This window comes from Misgurnus anguillicaudatus, chromosome 21, assembly GCF_027580225.2.
Source record: "Misgurnus anguillicaudatus chromosome 21, ASM2758022v2, whole genome shotgun sequence".
Taxonomy (NCBI): domain Eukaryota; kingdom Metazoa; phylum Chordata; class Actinopteri; order Cypriniformes; family Cobitidae; genus Misgurnus; species Misgurnus anguillicaudatus.
In genome coordinates, this window is record NC_073357.2 from 40,950,795 (window position 1) to 40,971,988 (window position 21,194).

The 21,194-nt window shown below is 36.7% G+C and overlaps 1 protein-coding gene across 2 annotated transcripts; it reads left to right on the forward strand.

Annotated features, from left to right (window-relative positions):
- The first annotated feature begins 1,911 nt into the window (after positions 1 to 1,911).
- LOC141352951 (uncharacterized) lies at positions 1,912 to 20,893 on the forward strand. 2 transcript variants are annotated; one of them, XM_073859188.1, is made up of 8 exons: positions 1,912 to 2,009; positions 3,744 to 3,839; positions 7,048 to 9,316; positions 9,432 to 9,540; positions 13,071 to 13,668; positions 14,918 to 15,077; positions 16,597 to 16,732; positions 20,450 to 20,893. In XM_073859188.1, exons 3-8 carry the CDS (start codon positions 9,121 to 9,123, stop codon positions 20,478 to 20,480), a joined length of 1,230 nt encoding a protein of 409 aa, XP_073715289.1. In that variant the 5' UTR covers positions 1,912 to 2,009; positions 3,744 to 3,839; positions 7,048 to 9,120; the 3' UTR covers positions 20,481 to 20,893. The 2 variants fall into 2 exon arrangements, with proteins under 2 accessions (XP_073715289.1, XP_073715290.1); XM_073859189.1 differs by having other exon boundaries at positions 9,120 to 9,316.
- The last annotated feature ends 301 nt before the right edge of the window (positions 20,894 to 21,194 follow it).

The following is a 21,194-nucleotide window of genomic DNA, read 5'->3' on the forward strand; positions in this document are numbered from 1 at the left end:
CACTCATAAGACCTGGTGATCGTGTTCTGTTACGAAACCATTCACATAGGGGTAGAAATAAAATACAAGACCATTGGGAGTCTCAGCCTTATATTGTTGTAAAACAAAATCACTCTGACACTCCAGTGTACACTATTCGCCCAGAGAAAGGTGGCCCATGCAAAGTTGTACATAGGGATCAACTTAGACATTGTACCTTTCAGACACTGTCAACACCTTGTAAATCTAGACCTAAATCTAGAGAACAAACAGGTCAGGATCATACTGATTCAGAAGATCTTGGTGTTTTTGTAGTCCCTGTTGTTGCACCTGTTACACCTGCTACTGCTATACACACAGATGCAGTGGGTGGAATAGATGATGGGGATGATGTAGGAACGGGTATTCAAGACCATAATGATTTAATGCCAGATGATGATTTAGTAAGTCAATCAGTGCATTCAGGTGGTTCTGATGCTGAAAGTGAGAATGAAAGCATACCTGAGCCTAGACGTACTCAGCGTCATAATAGAGGTACTTTGCCAGTCAGGTATAGGACTGATTATGTCTTAAACTAATTATATGCAAACCTAACTGTGTTTAAAGTTCTTGCTGTGAAGATGTATACCAAAATTTCAAGTGAAATGACTTTTGAATGTTTTCACTGTTGTATTAATGTTTTGCACTAAGAGTATTCACCTACTATTCTCTGTCTTTGTTTTCTAGGGACCAAGCCACTGAATGGAAGTCCAATGGTATGGCAGGGTTTGGTAGTGGGGAATGTAGGGGACCTATATAATTTACTAATTTACCTGTATTTATTTACCTATGTAAGTGTTTTTGAAAGAGACTTTTATTTTGACGCTTGCCATGGGCGCCGCCATTTTGAGCCCTTGTAAAGTGCGTTCGTTTTTTGCGTGTTTCTAGAGAGTTACGCGAGTGAGCTGGAGGAAGCAACTTCACGCTGAAGAAGTGTACGGTTGGTGTGATTAGTGTTTATAACGTTAAAAGTGAAAGTAAACAACGTTTAAACTCGTGATACACATCAGAACCGTGTGATGTTGTTTTTGAGTTTTAAATTGCGTTAATTATTCAGTTATTTAACGTGATGCAACAAGTTTTCCATCGTGCCAGACTACGAGGAAGAGAGAGAGAGCCTGTTAAGATTTAACACGCTACGAGCCGTGTAATTTGAATATACCCGTGTTTTATTTCGTGTATGTTACACAGTATTTGTTTTATTTGTTCAAACGAACATAGTACATAATGGATGTCACAGTGTTATTTGAGGAAAGCCTGCTGAGTCGTCAGACAGGGCTGTGTATCGTTCGTCTTCTCATGCGTCGCCTGCACGTGGTACTGCAGCCTCGTGGATCGTGCTGTTGTTGTAATGATCACGGGTACAGTCGCAGACCCAGCAAACACTTTTATGTGGGGCCCACATGGGTTACACATAGGTTACAGGGGTACAGAGTGGGCATGGGCTCAAAATGGACATCTTATCTGGGGCCCATCTGGGGTCAACTAAGTGGTTCCCACATGGGCAAACCCAGGTGGGCTCCCCATGTGGGACCTACTTGGTTTAGTCATGGGAAATGAGTACATGGGCTGAAAATGGGCTACTAATTCAGTTTAACAAGAAAACAAGTGCAAACACTGTAAATCCCAAAGTTTAATTACATGAGTAGATAGTACACAAATATGGTCCTTGAAAATGCTTTTATTGTTATTTTGCCACTGTAACACAATCTAATCAAAGTTTTGTCAACACAATACACAATTGCTATTTTACCCAATTTTGTGCAATTTAAAATATCAAACTCAGTTTGAATTTCATGTAACTGTAAACCGTAAACACGAAAAAAACTTAAAAATTAATTTGAGAGTTTTCAAAACTGCATGATGGATCTCGCGAGATTTTATTCAGCAATACCCATCCCCCACCGTTCCCTGATTTTCGCGGGCGCGCTCAATTACTTGCCATTCTGCTAAAGTTTTCATGAGGAGACTTCGCTGTCAGTGTATTCAAGGTAAGAACCCAATAATTGCATACAATATATATATATATATATATTTAATTTTAATTAAAATACATTGTTTTCAAAGCATGTTTAACAAACATGTGTTCTTGTCAATTGAGAATTTCAGTTAGACATCTAGTTCCCAAGATCGCGCCATTTTCCGCCTTAAAAACGATAAAAATTACTGTACGCCATCACTGTATAAATCTTCAAAATATGGTCTGAAAAGTAAATATTTTTTTTACTTTTACCCTTATGAGCATATTTTTAATGGAAATTGTGCTTTTACGTTACACTGTGCGGCGTTCCTTCGTAAATGTTTTTAGTTCATGACGAAATGTGTATTTTATTTTAAAATTGCAGTCTCGTGTAGGGTATTTGCGAATTAATGACTCGTTTAAGTAGATTCCTTACAAAGTATTGCAAATAAATGAGTCTTTTGAATCAATTCTTTACGAAGCAAATGGGCCAAAACGTTTGAATTGGTTCGCGAATCAGTTTGATTTGTTCAGATCGCTTCAGAAACTGAGTCGTCTGATGCGGTTTCATCAAGAAACACGCAGAACATTGGATGACGTGAATATCAATCTACTATTAAAAGCGAAAACTTCACACGTGTACTCGCCAAATGCGCGTGCTGTTTGCCGTCATACACACGTGCGCAACCTCCACGTGACTGTAGCACAGAATGACGAAAATCCACCAATGATTGACGTCTGATTCGCTGCATACTTTACTGTATAATGTAAGTGCTTCTCACACGTGACATGAGATTTACAGCATCTAAAATCAGTTTGAATTTCATGTAACTGTAAACCGTCAATGTACTTAGACCATCTTAGGAGATTCTCTGAGTTTACTTTATATGCATTCCATAGTAAATGCAAAACTCGGCAGGTTTATTTGTCTAATATTTCAGCTATAAGCTGTAAACATTAAAATTGAGACTAAAGTTAATTTCATAGAAATGCTTTTCTATTATGTGTTTGTCTAAAGTATTCTTTAATATGTATTGTTTGTTTATGTTGCAGTGTCACACATACTGTAATAGTGACTTTCATAAGTATTGGGACAATACAGACAAAATGTATCTGTTTGCTGTGGAGTCAAGAAATGTCTAAACATTAAAATATGAACGTGAGAAAAGTACAGAATGTCACATTTATTTATTTTTTACTTCTTAACATACACAATATACCAACTAAATGGAACAACAACACATTTGTATTTTACTCTTATCTAATGTGGGCATATTGAGACCATTGGCTCAGAAGTGTTGAACTGTGTCCTCATGTATTAATTGTTCACACATGAAAATCAGACAATGTGTAAGATCAGTTTGACCTTAATCTTGCATTTGGGTAAAACACATATAAGTCACCATTTAAGGTTGTTGTTCTTTGTGATAAAGCATGCATGTTTTGTTGAAACACAAGCAAAGGTTACTAAAAAGTGACATAGTGATATTCATCTTTTCAATTTCTGGTGTCCACAGCAAACTGAATTTTTTTGTCTTTACTGTCCTGATGCTTATGAAGGGCACTGTATATGCTGTGCGTGTGTGTGTGTGCATATGTCTATAAATATATATATATATATATATATATATATATATATATATATATATATATATATATATATATATATATATATATATATATATATAATTATATTATATTATTTATCATATATTGAATCACGAAACCCTTTGTATTCCTGTGCTCTTTCCCCCCATTAATTTAGTTGAACTCAGCTATACTTATCCCCCACACCTCCTTGAATCTCACAGCGCGCCATCACTCTGCCATTCTGCTGCAATTCACTGTCAGTGTGTTCAAGGTAAGAACCTAATTGCATACAATAATAAAATGAAAAATAAAAATTTAATCAGAATACATTGTTTTCAAAGCATAATGTTTAACAAAACATGTGTTCTTGTCAAGTTAGAATTTCTGTTAGACATCCCAGTTCCCTAGATCATGCCATTTCTAATGTAATTACGAGACGAAACTGTTTAATTGTGTCTGCTCCCGTTTGTTTTGTGATCACAGAACCACTTTTAGTTTTTATTCTAAAAGTGTTCACATTTAGTTCAATATATGCATTCTTAGAAGTTTAATTTAACATTCATCTTTATAAAATGTCTATTTCCTCTCAAAAGAACCCCCTTATTTAGTGCTAATTCAAATAGCAAATGCACAAAAGATACTCAAAATACTAAAACTTTAGAATATTGATAATAATTAGTAATGTGACTGATTTGGTAACACTTTCATTACTTTCATGCTCACTAGGTAAGCATGGTCTTCATTTTAGAATGAATTATACATGCATTATATAAATTGTGAACCTGTATATAATAAGTCTTAGTAGTTCTCTATGAGAAATAAAAATGGTTACATTGATTAGTTAACAGTTAACTACTGCATTCAACTTAGTGCTATACTTCTAGGAGCCGTGAGACAGAGGATCCATTTGCAGTTTTATTAATAATCACAGGTAAGGGGCAAACCAGAATCATAAACAGTAGACAGGCAGGGTCGAGACAGGCAGATAACAATCGTTAATCCAAAAACAGGCAGTGGTCAGTGGCAGGCAGATAACAATCAATAATCCAAAGACAGGCAGTAATCAAAGGCAGGCAGATAACACTCGAATAATCCAAAGACAGGCAGTAATCAAAGGCAGGCAGATAACACTCGAATAATCCAAATAACAGTCCAGGTCACAACAAGAAATACAATCACAGGATAAACGCTCGGAAATGACTACACAGGGCAAATCAAGACTTCGCACAGTTCAGAGTCTCACAGGGGTTTAAATAGGCGGTTCATGATAGGTTGCAGGTGGCGACGTAATCAGTCCCAGGTAAGAGGCATTATGGGAAATGTAGTGAAATGTGGAAAAAACTAATACTCTGGTGAAGGCGCCCTCTGGCGGCCGGGAGGACGTGGAGAGGCGGGTTCATTCGTAACATCTACAAATTCGTTAAAGGAATTGTCTACCCTTTTGCCTTATTAAACTATGTTATTACCTCAACTTAGACAAATTAATGCATACCTATCTTTTTTAAATGCGTGCACTGTACAGTGCGTCGTGAATGTGTTTGCATTTAGCCTAGACCCATTCATTCCTATGATACCAAACAGGGAAGCCACCAAACACTTCCGTGTTTTCTCTATTTAAAGACTGTTACCAGTAAGTATGGTACCACAAAATAAAACTTTTTTTTTGGTACCATAGGAATGAATGGGGCTAGGCTAAATGCATAAACACATTCACGACGTACTGTACAGTGCACGCATTCAAAAAAGATAGGTATGTATTAATTCGTCTAGGTTGAGGTAATAACATCGTTTAATATGGCAAAAGGGTAGACTATTCCTTTAATCGGTTCTTGTTATTTAATAGTAGTTCCTGAAATGTTATGTACATCCATTCAGTTATTATCTTAGAATAAACCCAGAAAGGGTCTTGTATCAGCCTGAAGGGGTTTATTCAGAGATAATAACCGAATAGATCTATGTTATCCCGCTTATTACATGGCTACTTGTAAATAATTTGACACGTAAATAAATAAATATATAACACAAAATATTGATCTGAGGTGATCTCAGTCAGTTTCCGCGGAGAGAGCTTAAACTGATTTTGTACCTGTTTGTTATCTTAGGGTGCTTTCACATATACACTGTTTAGGTTGGTCAAAATTACGTTTCGCTCCGAGTACGGTTCGTTTGGGTCAGTGTGAACACAACAGCCGCACTCGGGTGCGCACTAAACGACTACTCCGAGACCGCTCTAAACAGGTGGTCTCGGAGCGGCTGTCGTCGAACTCTGGTGCGACCCACCTGTGGTGTGAACACTGCTGGACCTCGCGCCGAACAAATACAGGAAGATATCCACATGTTTGAGCCACTGGGCTTCCGTCGTGACGTGAGCCGGGTGTTTTATTGTGGGTTAACAACAAACAAAGCAATATTGGTCCGTTGCAGAGATTCGCTGTCTCCTGGACGTTTGAGCTGATGATTTTATAAATGCATAGCTGTCCTCCACACACACAAATAGTGACATTAAGGGGTTTTTAGCAAACGGCTCCGCGAGAAAGGCTTTAATAGAACAGCTGCACAATTTCGCGTTTAAGCAAAGAAACTTCACAAAGACGTGCATCGTTTATCTCAATATCTTGATAGCGGCGCTCTTCCTGTCAGGCTGGATGTCGTGGAAACGGCAGGGGGGGGTCATGAGACGGTAAGAGCGGTCAAAGACCAATGACAGCGCCGACCGTTGTCACGTGGTGTACGGTGCGGCGCTTGGAGTACAGTAAAAAAAAAACATATGTGAACAAGGACCGCACTAACTGAAAAATGATACAATGTATTTTGGTGCGCTCCGAGGCCGCTCCACGGTGCGCACCAACATATGTGAAAACACCCTTAATCTATTTGTCATCTAGTGTTTTGAGTAATTCGCTGTATGTTGATGATAATGCAGTGGAGAGAGAGAGTTTGGTGTGCACTTCTTGTGCTGTAATGTTTAGCTTTTGTGGTGATTTGTTTGGAGTGAAAATGGATGCAATTAACTTTATAAAACATCAGGTTTGGTCATCATTCAGATGGGGTCCGCTACACTTATGGAAGTTACAAAAGTTATTTAGAATAATGTGTGATTTATTTGTTATTTGATTAGCTTCAAAGTACAGAAAGCAGCGTTAGTACTACGCAACAGCCATTATAGCTCAGTGCCTTCATGCAGTTCATTAATAAACCATTGCTTTGTTCTAACAGCCATTTTCCTGCTACAGCCGATATGCCAATGGCTGTAAATTTAGCAAAAAATTGGATGATAAATATTGGCAGCCCTTTACATCGGTGCATCCCTATTTATTATGCAAGCAGGTTTTTCTGCCTTTTGTAAATGTGCATCAGCTTGCAGTCAGGTGTTACAAACATTTACAAATACTTATTATGATCATACAAATGATTTTACCTAAATTAGAATTGTTACCTTTTAGGGTTTAGAGTGTCATACCCCTTCCTTTTTCTTACAGAAAGCTATGGAGCATTCTCAGAGGACAAAAAGGAGGAAAATAGCTGCGAAAGTTGCTGAGCATTTTCGTGTTGTTTCACAACAATTTGAACAACCACTAGATTTCAATTTGCAATCTGAACCATTGGAGGATTCTGTCTATTATGACTGTGTCGAACATGTAGCAGAGGATGAAGTAAATGAATATCCCAGAGACATGTTTTATGATGCTTTGGACAATAACTTCTTTTACAATGATTTTGACAATGGGATGTCTGATGATTCCAGTAACTTTGACCTGGACTCTGAATGTTCTGATTCAGAAGATTCAGCTTCTGGCAGACTAGATGACACAAATGGTCTTGCAGACTGGGCTGCAGAATACAACATTTCTCAAAATGCATTGTCTGCTCTTCTGAAAATTCTCAGAAAGAAAGGCCTTAAAGTGCCATTGGATGCTAGAACCATAATGTCCACAGACCGCAAATGTGATGTTAAAAATGTAGCAGGAGGATCATATTATCATTTTGGAATAAAAAATTCAGTTCTAGCAGAATTGTCATCTTTAGATTTCAATCTGACAGATCTAACTGACACTTTAACAATTAGAGTAAATATTGATGGTCTTCCATTATTCCGCAGCAACAATGTAAGTCTGTGGCCTATTTTGGGTAGGATTAAGGAGATCCCAAATTCAAACGTTTTTATGATTGGCTTATACTCAGGTGTGACAAAACCATCAAATGTGCAAGAGTATTTAAATGAATTTATTCAAGATGTTAAAGTTGTTGTTCAAGAGGGTCTTCATTATAATGATGTACATTTCACAGTTGCTGCTCCTGATGCATTTATATGTGATGCTCCAGCACGTGCATTCCTCAAATGTGTAAAGGGCCACACTGGGTACTACGCATGTGAACGCTGCACTCAAAAAGGTGTCCATGTAAATAGGAGAATGTCTTTTCCTGAGTTGTCTGCAGAGATAAGGACTGATCAGACATTTAGGGAAATGGGCTATAAAGAGCACCAAGGAGGAGTTTCACCACTGTCTGAGCTAGGTGTGGGATTAGTTACAAGTTTTGTCCTTGATTATATGCACCTTGTGTGTTTGGGGGCGATGCGCCAGTTAATTTATCTTTGGTTAAAAGGGCCTTTGAAATGCAGGCAGTCCGTTCAAAATCTCACCACTATTTCAGCATACATGGCTTCTGTCAGACAGTATTTACCAAGGAATTTTGCTAGGAAACCAAGGTCTCTCCTTGAAATTAGCATGTGGAAGGCAACTGAATTGAGGCAGTTTTTGCTTTATACGGGTCCTGTTGTTCTTCTTAAACATATTCCCAATACAATGTATAGAAACTTTCTACTTTTGTCTGTATCTATACGAATTCTTCTTAGTCCTGATTTGTGTACTGAAAACTGCGACTATGCTGAAGATATTTTGAAACTTTTTGTCCAAGATTTTGGCTTGATTTACGGCATTGAATTTGTTGGATACAACATCCATTCATTGATACACATTGCCCAAGATGCACGTAACTTTGGTCCGTTGGATAACATTTCCTGCTTCCCATTCTAAACATATTTAGGTAAACTTAAAAAGATGGTACGGAGGCCCCAAAATCCTGTCCAGCAAATTGTCAGGCGCATCCATGAGAAACAGAAAGTGGCGAAACAGAAGAAAATGTCTATTTACTCACCCCTCAAACAGCTCCATTTCTCTGGACCAGTGACTGATGAACTTGGAACATGCCAGCAGTACAGGCAGTACAATGATGGACAGACATTAATTTCTTGCTGTAAAGGCGATAACTGTTTTTCCTTAAGGGGAAAAATTCTCATTGTGAGAAATATTTTGCTTTCTTCTTGTAAAACTGTCAAGGTACTCTGTCACTTCTTTGAAAACTATGAAACTTTTTTCAGCTACCCAATTGACTCGGCATGCCTTGGAATTTACTATGTTTCAAATTTATCCAAAGACTTGCATGTGGTATCCATTGAGGAACTAAGGAGAAAAATAGTGCTCTTGCCATTTAAATCTGGATATGTGGCATTGCCACAGCTGCACTAGCCTGCTTGTTTTCATTTTTTCAGCATGCTACAATTCGCAGTTGTGGATTTTTTGGATGGTGGAGGTGTAGCAATTGTTCCTTGCAAATGGTTTACTGGACCAGAAGAAGATGCTTGTTACTGGCCACCAGGGCGAATGAACATCACCAAGGCAGTAAAGGAAGAACTTGTTCCAGACTCTGACTGGCCGAAGTTTAAAGTGCGTGTTTTGGGAAAAGCAGGTAATATGACTGTTTTTGAAGGTGATTGGTGATAATAATATTGTAAATTTTTAAATAATACAAAGGCATGCGGCTAAAATACTAGTTGCTATTTTTTTGTTACATGTCTATTTAGGAAACTATGCCCACGCCACAGCAAAACTTTTGATGTCTGAGGCAACCTCAGACTTGCAGACTGAGTCTGATTCTGGAAGAAAGTTGGGAAAAGGGAAGCGCAAAAAAAGGTAAGATATATTTCTTGAATATATAGCTTTTAAAAGCAACAATACTTCTCAAAAGGATCATTATCATTTAAGCACAAGAGAAACGAGAATGTGTTGTCTGTGTATCTCATGTGTATGTGAAAACCTGTTTGCACAGGAAGAGATGCACCAGTTGTCTTTTTCATGCTTGTACAAAAATTAACACATAATTATGCCAAAATGTTTTTTTCCCCGAGTATTCTCATATGAGCAGTCTTAATTAACCCTTAATCAGTGTTCAAAAAGGATAATATTTATAGTGTTTGGGGTCAAATAGACCCCAAACATTTAAAGAGCGATTGCATAAGGAATTTTTTTTTTAAATTTTAATATGAAAAACTATATATCATTTTTTTAACTTCTCAACTATACATTTATGCTGTGTTTTTGTGGAAATTTGGAAGTGTTTTACCTATTTACTGCACAATTACTTAACTAGGCCATAAATGGGCTTATAAATATTTTTTTGAAATGAATTGAGTCCCTATGGAGCTCTATTGGATATATGTGCTTAGAGCACTTTCTTTCTTTAATTATCATTACTAAATCATTTCTGGTTTGTGTTTTTTCCACAAACCAGCAGATTTCAGTATTCTATCCCTAACACATAGAGCAATGTCCAAAAACTATTTAGATTAAATGAAGATCCACATTCCGTGATTTCTTTCTTAAAAAAATCATTTTCATGAGCCAATTTGTCCTAGTTAAGTAATTGTGCAGTAAATAGGTAAAAAACTTCCAAAATTCAATAAAAACACAGCATAAATGTTTAGTTGAGAAGTAAATAAAAAAGATGTAGTTTTCCATATAAAAAAATTATATTTCCTTATGCAATCACTCTTTAAAAGTTGGGGTCTATCAGACCTCAAACACTATAAACGGTAAAAAAATTCACACACCTTTAGAACAAGCAAATCAAGCCCATTTTTTGTTCATGTTTAGATAGACTATTTAGGAACGGTCACAGAGTTTCATGCCCCTGACAGGGAACTACACTGCCACCAAAATGGTCGCATATGCGACCTTTTGAACTGCCGTTGCGACCGTAATTTTTAATGGGTCGCAAATGTGCTACCTAATGTTTTAGACAATATGCTATGATTTACTATGAGCATTTATTAAAACAGAAATGTGAATTTTAAGAATGCGTTTTATAACGTGCTCTGAGCCATCAACACGTTGGCTTCATTTTGCGTGAAAGCACGTCGTGTCTCCGTGTCTCTCCCTATGAGTGTGCGTTTGCGTGCTCAGCTGTTTCTCAATTAATTGGGTGGGACGCGAAGCAAGCTCAGTGTCTTCCATGTTTCTGAACTTGAGCAGATGTCTTTCTTCACTGAGGACGCGGGACCCGTATTGTTCCGGGTTTATATTTTAGATGGTCAGTCGGGTCCGGTTAGGACCTAGTTTAATTACTTTGGGTCCCAAGTCTGATTTATATTGTGTGTATAACCCGAGTCGATCGGAAAACGGCCATGAGCGCTACCGCGCTAAAGCTCGAGTGCAGTTTCAGCGTGCCTCCGGTTTCTATGGCGATGGTTCTTGTTACGATCACACGCATTTTCTTTCTAACATTTTTTTAATAATCGTATTATTAATAAACCATATCTTTTCTAAAACCATATCCATATTTAAAACGTTTACATAGAGATTGTAGCAAAAAAGCAGTGCTAATGTCAAGCCCATTGCACTGAATGAGCAAAGCTTAAGCTGACCAGGGCAGGGAGCTACACTGCGACCAAAATGGTCGCATATGCGACCTTTTGAACTGCCGTTGCGACCCTAATTTTTAATGGGTCGCAAATGTGCTACCTAATGTTTTAGACAATATGCTATGTTACTATGAGCATTTATTAAAACATAAATGTGGATTTTAAGAATACGTTTTATAACGTCGTGTCTCTCCCCATCAGTGTGCGTTTGCGTGCTCAGCTGTTTCTCAATGAATTGGGTGCGACGCGACGCAAGCGCAGTGTCTTCCATGTTTCTGAACTTGAGCAGAGGTCTTTCTTCACTGAGGACGCGGGACCCGTATGGTTCCGGGTTTATATTTTAAATGGTCTGTCGGGTCCGGTTAGGTCCTAGTTTAATTACTTTGGTTCCCAAGTCTGATTAATATTGAGTTTATAACCCGAGTCGATCGGAAAACGGCCATGAGCGCTACCGCGCTAAAGCTCGAGTGCAGTTTAGCGTGCCTTCGGTTTCTATGGCGATGGTTCTTGTTACGACCACGCGCTGCGTTTTCTTTCTCACATGTTTTTAATAATCGTATTATTAATAAACCATATATTTTCTAAAACCATATCCATATTAAGTTTGCACAGATTGTAGCAAAAAAGCAGTGCTAATGTCAAGCCCATTGCACTAAACGAGCAAAGCAATGTAAAGTTTGTCACCGGGACAGCAAGTAGATTTGAAAATAAAATAAGTGGAATAATATTATTGAAATAATAAGTGGATTAAGCTTTTTAAATCGGCAAGAGAGAAATAAAAAGATAGAGCAGAAGCAGTAAAAGTGCCTATTTAATAGAAATTATTACCATTATAACATCAGTCATAACATCAGTCACATTTATAATCTATAGACCTGCACTGTCTATTAATATACTATACATAGTGTTGTATTATATTGAGTTTGATAAAAGGGGTCTAATTGCTTCATATATCAGTGCAAAAACAGTAAGTGTTTTCGTGGTGCTTTGACAAACAGTGTCAGCTTTGTTAATGGCAGAGAAAGTTTGGAGTGGTTAGATTAATGAAATATAATGTGAAATTAATATACATTTTTAATAAATCAAAGTATTGTGTTGTGTCACACATTATTAGTTCTTCGTCACATGTATAGTAGACCATTATTTGTCAGTGGGTAATGACTACCACCACAAGTACATTTCAGATCTTTGGGAAACACTGCAACGTTTAAGAAAACAAGGCGGCATGTGGTTTAAAAGATGGCAAGTAAGATAAAAAGCATATCTGTATGCAATACAGTTTTATTATTGTTCATTATAATCCAGAGCTCCTTAATATAACTTGAAAAAAATATGTGCGACCAAATCATATTTTGCGCCAGTAACTGAAAAAGTTGGTAGCGCAAGTGCAACCAGTGGAAAAGGTTAGTGTAGTTCCCTGCCTGAGATGAAGGTAACACTTAAAAAATGAAGGAAACGTCTAGTGGGGTCCCCTGGGGCCCCAAACACTGATTAAGGGTTAAGTTAAAAATCATCTTAAATGAAGTGCCAAGTGCATGCTTCAAAAGGGACCCATTAATGTTATTTAAACAAGTCAAAGAGAATATCACTTCCTGCTTGACTAAATAACTTCAGATTTAATAAGAATCAATGCATATTATATTAATACAGTAAATTTAAAGTATTGCCTCTTTAATGCAACCAAAAATGTTTATCCTTTGCATTTCATGCATTACTATTCATTATCCTACATTGCACATATACTTATGTAATTTTAAACTTGTACAACTACTTAATTATGCTCTACATTTTGTGCATATCAAGGGCAGTATGTCTGTCAAGCTCAGATGAGGATAGTGCTGGACAGGATCATGCATCTAGTGGGCCTTTATCTTCCCCAATTCCAAACAACCTCCAACCAAAGGCTCCCCACTCACTCAAGACCCGTCCATTTATCCAACCCCCTCCACTTTCAGCTCCTTTAATGTCTGTTACTTCAGAACGACCCAGTACAATTCTTCAAGATCCCAGTTCTGTAGTTCGAGATCAGCATTTACCTCCCCGAGTGCCAGAGAACCGCCAACCGGAGACTCCCCACTTACACAGGGCCCATCCATGTATTCAGCCCTCTCCACCTTCAACACCTTTAATGGCAGTTACACCAGAGCACCCCAGTAGAGTTCTGCAAGGTGCTAGTCCTTCATTTAGAGATAGCATGTTTGCCCGGGTCTTAACTGTCCTGGAGGAAATAAAGGAGACGCAGAAGGTCCATGGGAGGATGCTACAATCACTTCTCACACAACGGGATGCAACTACAGTTAGAGCTGCTCTTCCAGAGGACATCGTTTTCCCCCTGAGGACAGTCTCGGATGTTGATGCAATGGAGCAGAAATTGTCAGACCCCACCTTTCTCAACCAAGTGGTATGTTCTAATGTGAATAATTTACCAGGTTCACAGGTCTTAATTTTACATTTTTTCACATACAGTACTGTGCAGAAGTCACAATTAAGATATTTCTGATTAAATCTAAGTAATGTCTTTCTCAAGATTCAAACATATTTAAAACAATTAATGCAAGTTCAGTGGTCTTATGTTAATATAATAAAGTGATGAGAATAGTTATGTGCGCCAAAAAAACGAAATAATGAATAATTTCAAAACACTGCTTTGGAGCTTTAATGAATCGAATCAGCGACTCGAATCTCCTATCAAAAGGCTAAACTGCTGAAATCACGGAATTTTATTCCTGCCTCAATAAATTAAAGTCTGAATAATAAATTCATGCCAGTCTATGATGGCCATGTTTTGTCAGGTGTTTTTCTTTCCAAATATGATTGGAAATGGCAAGTATGGTTTAAAACCTGTCTGTACTTTTAAGCATTTATGATGCTTTTTTAATACTGCCTATAAATTTACTGTATTTCTTGGTTTTATTTAAAAAACTATAGTTATAATTATATATATGGTCATTATACCTTTTCTTAATCCACAAATCTAATGGTGGTCTAAGATGTTTGCACAGTACTGTAGCTTTTTTGCTACAAAGAATAGTGGTGTAACTGATCGACCCACGGTTCGGCTCGCATGTGATTCGCGGATTAATACGCAAATTTAAATAGGGAAAGTTTATCATTTGTAAGTGTATCAAAGGTTTGCAAAATGTTAACATTCAAGTGATTTTAAACAGTTTAACTGCAAAATGGCGCTAAAGTGATCAGTTTACTTTATGCACAAACGCACGTGCATTTGAATTCTTTTTTTTTTTTTTTTTTTTTTTTTTGTGCATTTGAAATGCACGTGCCTCTTACTTCTGTTGCCAAAATGCGCACACATACGTTGCCACGTCATCATTGTGTACAAACAGTAAAAGGGTCTTATAGAGTACAGACGCAAGCATTTTTTTATTATGTCCTCACTCAAATCAACACGTTTAATCGCTTGCCATCACAGCCGTGATCCTGTCGAAATCCTATAAAACGTAAGCCCCTTGGTGGAATATTGATTAGTGCAACCGTAAATGCAACAACCAGACATTTTGATGCTGGGAAACCGTTGCTAACACGTTAAAACCAATGGGGAACAACACCACTTCCGTTGCCAAAATGCATACGCAACTATTTGATCACGTGGCCTGTAAAAGGGTCTATAATGATAATCTTGTTTTCCATAGGTTGCTGTGGTGGCAGATATTGGAGGGAGTACTGTGGATGAAGCCATAAGAAGGATGATGGCTTTTCTTTTAGATCCTGCTCTATCTAGGCAGTATAACTTTGTTGGCCGCCATGGAAAGCGAGAGTTTGGGAGGCTCAAACTGTTTGAGGTGGTATATGGTATGTATATATACTCACTGTTTAACATATTCATGTGCAAACTGAGGTTATTCTGAGTTCAGTTGTTCTTCATAAATCAGTGGTAATAGATCCATATTGATTGTCAATCAAAATAATTGTCAATACTTACACTGAGACAGGGCTGTAGTCAAGACCACCTTTGTCGAATCCAAGACCAGGACTAGTCGAGACCGAGTCAAAAGAGGTTTGAGTCCAAGACAAGACCGAGTCCAAAAAGATTTGAGTCCGAGTCCAGGAAAGACTCAAGTCGTATGTATGACAGTATCAAGACAATCATTTTGGGTTATTATTTGGGTTATAATTTATTGATCTAAATGCTCTGGGCCGTTGAATTATTAGAAAAATACTGCACACCCGAGGTGTAACGGCATCACCACCTTGGGTATGCATTATTTTTCTAATAATTCAATGGCCCGTTGTCAATTATTCCTTACATAATAGACAACTGGACTCGGTCGAGACCAAAAGCCATATTTGGCAAGACCAGTGGCAGAGACCGAGACAAGTTCAAATACCAGCGAGTCCGAGACCATAGAAAAACGTAAGAAAAACTGAGAATAACCAGAATAATGACAATATGGACAAGGTATACTGCCAATTTCAGTGATGGGTAACTGTTAATTAGTGGTGTTCACAAAACTCACAGTTTCTAATAAATAATCAGTGATTTGTTGTAATCAGTGATTGTTATTTTTTCAGTAATGGATAATCAAACTAATAACTTTTTCTCCGATTACAATGCTGTTACCATTACTGACAAAAACATTTTGGCATTACTATATTGAGCTTGCTGAAGCAGTTTTCATCTATTTGTGAGAAGTAACTATAAATAATTACTTTTTAAAGTAACATGCCCAACACTGTAAATAATAAAATTAAAACATTATTAAAGAAAAGTGAGGTAATAAGAACAAATATACATGTTACTAGCATAGATAAATACAATAGAATGAAGTTAAATTAGGTCAAACAGTACTATTCAGCTACAAAAATATTTTATAAATGAAAAATAACACCATAGTATTAACTGTATCATTACAAATATAGATTAATCTTTGTAAAATTATTTTTGTTTGATTAACACCAATGACAGCAGCAGGTTTTTATAGGCTGTTGTCCATTTTAAGACCTTATACATGGATTTCAAATAATGAAACAAATCCGATTTCTTTTATGTTTACTTTAGATATAACCAACTATGTTTATCTGAATCCTTGCTGAGATGAGTATTTTGACATTGTTGACATATTTATGACATTATGTATAAATAATAACACAAATTTCTGTTTCTGTGTTTGTTCAGTTAATAAACATTTGCACTAAAAATGTTGCTCTTATTGCTTTTGTAAAAATACAGAAAAAACATTTGTGTATGACAGAATATTATATCCGATACCATTATTGTATCTCCTGAAAAATGTGGAGATAACTGCTTCTTTCTTGAAAGAGCTCAGATTAAATTTAATATCACTTTAATGCTTTTTTATGTATTTTACAGGAAGTTTGAAAAAAAATGCCCTAACGAATACAACAACAAGAAGAGAGGCAGAGAAGGCAGTGTCCAAGTGGCTAATCGGTGCCAGGGACAGGGGAGGTTATCGCACTGCCAGGGCACGAGTTGGACAACAAGATGGGTAAATGTCTTAAGATTTACATTTTAAATGGAAATACAAACTTTAATAAGACGAATAATCAATGCAAATTCAAAAAAGTTTTACCATTTGTGTGGTATTACATACAGTGACCGGGAGGGGACATGTTCTGTTAGCTTAGTTTTGTCTTGCAAATTTTAACTTGTGGGAACATGTGATCCTAATATTATCATAGCCAAAAGATATTGAATCATGGCTTTTCAAACATGCCCTGGGAACCCACAGAACTGTACACCTACTTCTGGTTGGGGTTGTAACGGTATGAGATTTTCACCGTATGATAATTGTCTCAGAAAGTTTTACGGTTTTAAAGGTATACACTTTGAAACAATGAGCTTTAAATAAATGCAAACACATAGGTTTTTTTGTTATACATATGGTTTATTATATCAAACTTTTTACGAAAAAGAAAACTTTTTATGGAAGTACGAGTCTACCATTTGAAAAAAATAAAGATAAAATAAAGCTGCACATCTCGCATTTTAACAAAATACACTGCAAAAAAAATGAACGTCTTACTTAGTATTTTTGTCTTGTTTTCTAATAGGGGAGAGCGGGGTATGTTGTCACACTTTTCACACTGTCTAACATTTACTGAGCACCATACATCAAAATGGTATAAATCTCATACCAAATGAAAGAAGGAAGTCTTGGGCACATATGTTGTATTCATAACATCTTTATATCTTATCTCATTACAGAGTTGTAGACTGTTGAATAGTGACTGTGCACTTGTGACAATTTGCCCCATCGGAGGGTAAGTTGTCACACTAGGGCGGGTAAGTTGTCACACTAGATTATCTAAAAATAAGAACACAACTACTTAATTGTGAATATTGATTTTAATTTTTAAACTCAAACCAAACTGGAAATATAAACATCCGTGCCTGGAGAATCTGGAAAAACAATTATTTCAATCCAAATAATGCACATTTCAATTAAGTGGCAAGACCACTTTACTTTGAACTTTGGTTCAAATGTTCTATGGCTTTCACATAAAACCAGATAACTGAATGGAACGCTGCAGATAACTTGCTTAACTTAACATGTTTAACCTCTGAACAAAACAGATGCCCTGTATGACTAATAGGACTCATCTCCAGAATCACAATTCTGACACACATAAATTGCCTGGCCTGAGGTGCAAGCATCATGGGCCCAATTGTTGCATTTTACACATTTTACCCAGGTCTCCTTTGGACGACTCTTTGAAAATGGCTCTACACAGACGAGGCAGAAGCACTCTTCATCATCTGATGATGACTCTTGCATGATTTTTCTTCTTTTAGCTGCCTTGTTTTTCATAGGTCCAGATTTCTGCTTCCCTTTCTTTTGAAACAGCTTTTTGCTAGATTGAGGCTTATTCTTTTCTATATCATGTTTTCTGAGCATGTTCGATGTGTTTGTTTGTACAGGGGCAAGTTGTCAGATGTGACGACTTGCCCCAAAGTCATTGAGACAACTTGCCCCATACTTACTTGTGTGCTAATGTTGTCTAAATCTCAAGTTTAGCTCATCATATCACTTTAGCTAAAGTATCAAAAGACACTTTACGGTCTCCTCTATTTTGTGCAAAATAATCATTTTAAACATTCACACCTAACAAAGTTGTATTGCATAAAATGTAAAGTGATTTTTTTTTACTTTTTAAGCAGAAAAATAAGAAAATTGTGCTAACCTCAGATTACAGTGATCTTGACCACATGTGAACAGGAAGTTCACTATAGAAGAAGAAGTCACATAAAGTGGCTATTTGATTTTTGAGATAGAGCCTCTAGTGTTGGAGTTATTAACAGTGTGACAACTTACCCGTGTGACAACTTACCCCGCTCTCCCCTATAAATATCTACAAATTCTTAAATTAAGATGTATTTTCTTGATGAGGAAAATGACCTAAGAAAATAAGTCTAGTTTTAGACAAAAAAATAAAACGTTAAGTAAATTAGTGCTTAAAACAAGCAAAAAATGTTCTTGAAATAAGTTTTACTTTTGTCATAAACACTAAATATCAAATTTAAGTCAATTTGTGCATTAAACAAGCAAAAATGGGGTAATGGGGTAAGCACATTTTTCTTGAATTTGTCTTGAATTTAGTGTTTAAAGAAAAATGTTCAAGATTACCCCATTGGCAGATTTTTTTGCTTGTTTTATGCACAAAATCACTTAAATTTGATATTTTTGGTCTAAAACTAGACTAATTTTCTTAGGTCATTTTGCTCATCAAGAGAAAGCATCTTCATTTAAGAATTTTTTAATATTTTTACTGAAAACAAGACAAAAATATTAAGTAATTTTTTTATTGAAAGTCATTTTTTTGCAGTGTATGTGCAGCAGTGCATGCTAAGATCTGCTTTCATTTTTTTCCCTAAACCTTGGATAAGGAAATGTTGGCGGTATGATAACCGTACATGGCAATATCATGGTATACCGCCATACCGGTATACCGTTACAACCCTACTTCTGGTCTTGCAATTTGTACTCAGGCACAAACATATCAGGCAGTGTTTACACACTAATGGCGAGTTCTTACTGGACAATTTTAGGCCTTATTGTCACCCACCGACAGGTTTTGCAAAGTCGCAAATGCCCGAAATCATAGGTAAATTGCTGCTCATTGCGAGTGACAATCACTGTGTGAATTATCAAAGATTGTCAAGAAAATGGTGTGATATTTGGCATGCTAAATATTTTGACCTGTCTGTGAATTAAAAGGGTTAGTTCACCCTAAAATGTAAATAATGTCATTAATTACTCACCCTCGTGTCATTCTACACCCAACCTTCACTCATCATCAGAACACAAATTAAGATATTTTTGATTAAATACAGTGCCTTACTGAGGCCTGCATTGACCAGTCCTTCCAGAAAAATTCAGTTTTTTTGTGATTGTTGCGGGCAAAAATCCTTGATCTTGCGGCACGTTTTCTTAAAAAATGCGAATGAATATGCGGGATGTTTATGTAATTTTATGCGATGAAATTCCGGGTTCTTCGACTCGCCTGAAAAAGTCCGCTCCCCTTCTCCCTCTCATAATGGGAGAGGGAGGGTGTTACAGCGCCGAGTCGAAGTACTCCCATAAGTGCTATTACGCCATACAATATAGTTCCTCTTTTAAATCCGCTTAGAAAAGCGCTACGTTTTATTTTGTACCACCAAACTTGCTCGTATAACTACTCGTCTTAAATAGGAAAAACGTTGATGTGTTTGATCACTTCTAACTTTATCTCTAAATGGTACCATTGAATGAATGGGGCTAAGCTAAATGCTATCGAAGCGTCGCAGCGCGCTCCAGCGCTTACGTGCACGCACACAGATGATAGAGGGATGTATCAACAATTCTTAGTTAAGGTAATAACATATTTTAATATTGAAAATGAGTAGACTATTCCTTTAACCATTGTACTCACATGAACTGTTTTAAATATATGTTTAGTACATTAATGGATCCTGAGAGATGAAATGTCATTGCTGACTATGCATATCTTAATTTGTGTTCTAAAGATTAACGAGGGTCTTACGGGTGTGGAACGACATGAGGGGGAGTAAAAAACTACATTAGTTTAATTTTTGGGTGAACTAACCCTTTTAAATCATGATATGTCATGAAGGGTAACCTGACACATCTGTTTGAACTGTGAAAAGTGGAATTTATGAAGAAAAGTGGCTTAACGGTTAATTTATTTTCTTTTTCTTTTCAAAGGGCCGTTGGTACAGTAACAACAGAGGAGTGAGGAGCTGCCCTAATGTTGTTTTGTTTGTATTGTTCTATGCAGTTAATAAGTTGAAGTTAATTAAACTTTTTAAAGAGTTAATTAAAGGGTTGCTCCACAAAAAAAGAAAAATTTGTCATAAATTACTTTTCCTCATGTCGTTCCACACCTGCAAGATCTTTGTTCATCTTCAAAACAGAAATTAAGATATTTTTTATGAGATCAGTAGGCTTCATTTGTGTTCTGAAGATGATTGAAGCTCTTATGGGTTTGAAACGACATGAGGGTGAGTAATTAATGACAAAAAAAATAATTTTAGGATGAACCCTGTAAGTTTAACTTTTCTTTTTTTTCAATTTTTAATGTTGTGTTTTATAAAGTTTTAAATGTAATTTTAAGTCAAGATCAAATTGTTAATAAATTGTAAAAGTAAAGCATGAACTACTGTTTTCTGTTCATTGAATAACTTTAAGATTTTATTGTAGTGTATTGCATGGAATTTTTGTATTTAGGGGTTTATTGTAAAATAAGGTAACCCAAAACAATATAGTATAGCCCATAAATATACCAGTTGTGACCCATAAGTGCCCTATATAAGTCCTATCTGGGCCCCATCATTAACCCATGTGGGTATTTCCATGTGGGTCCCAAATGGGATTTACCTGGTCTACCCATATGGGCCTGATAAGGTGCCCACCAAGAGCCCATCATTAACCCATGTGGGTAGTCCCATGT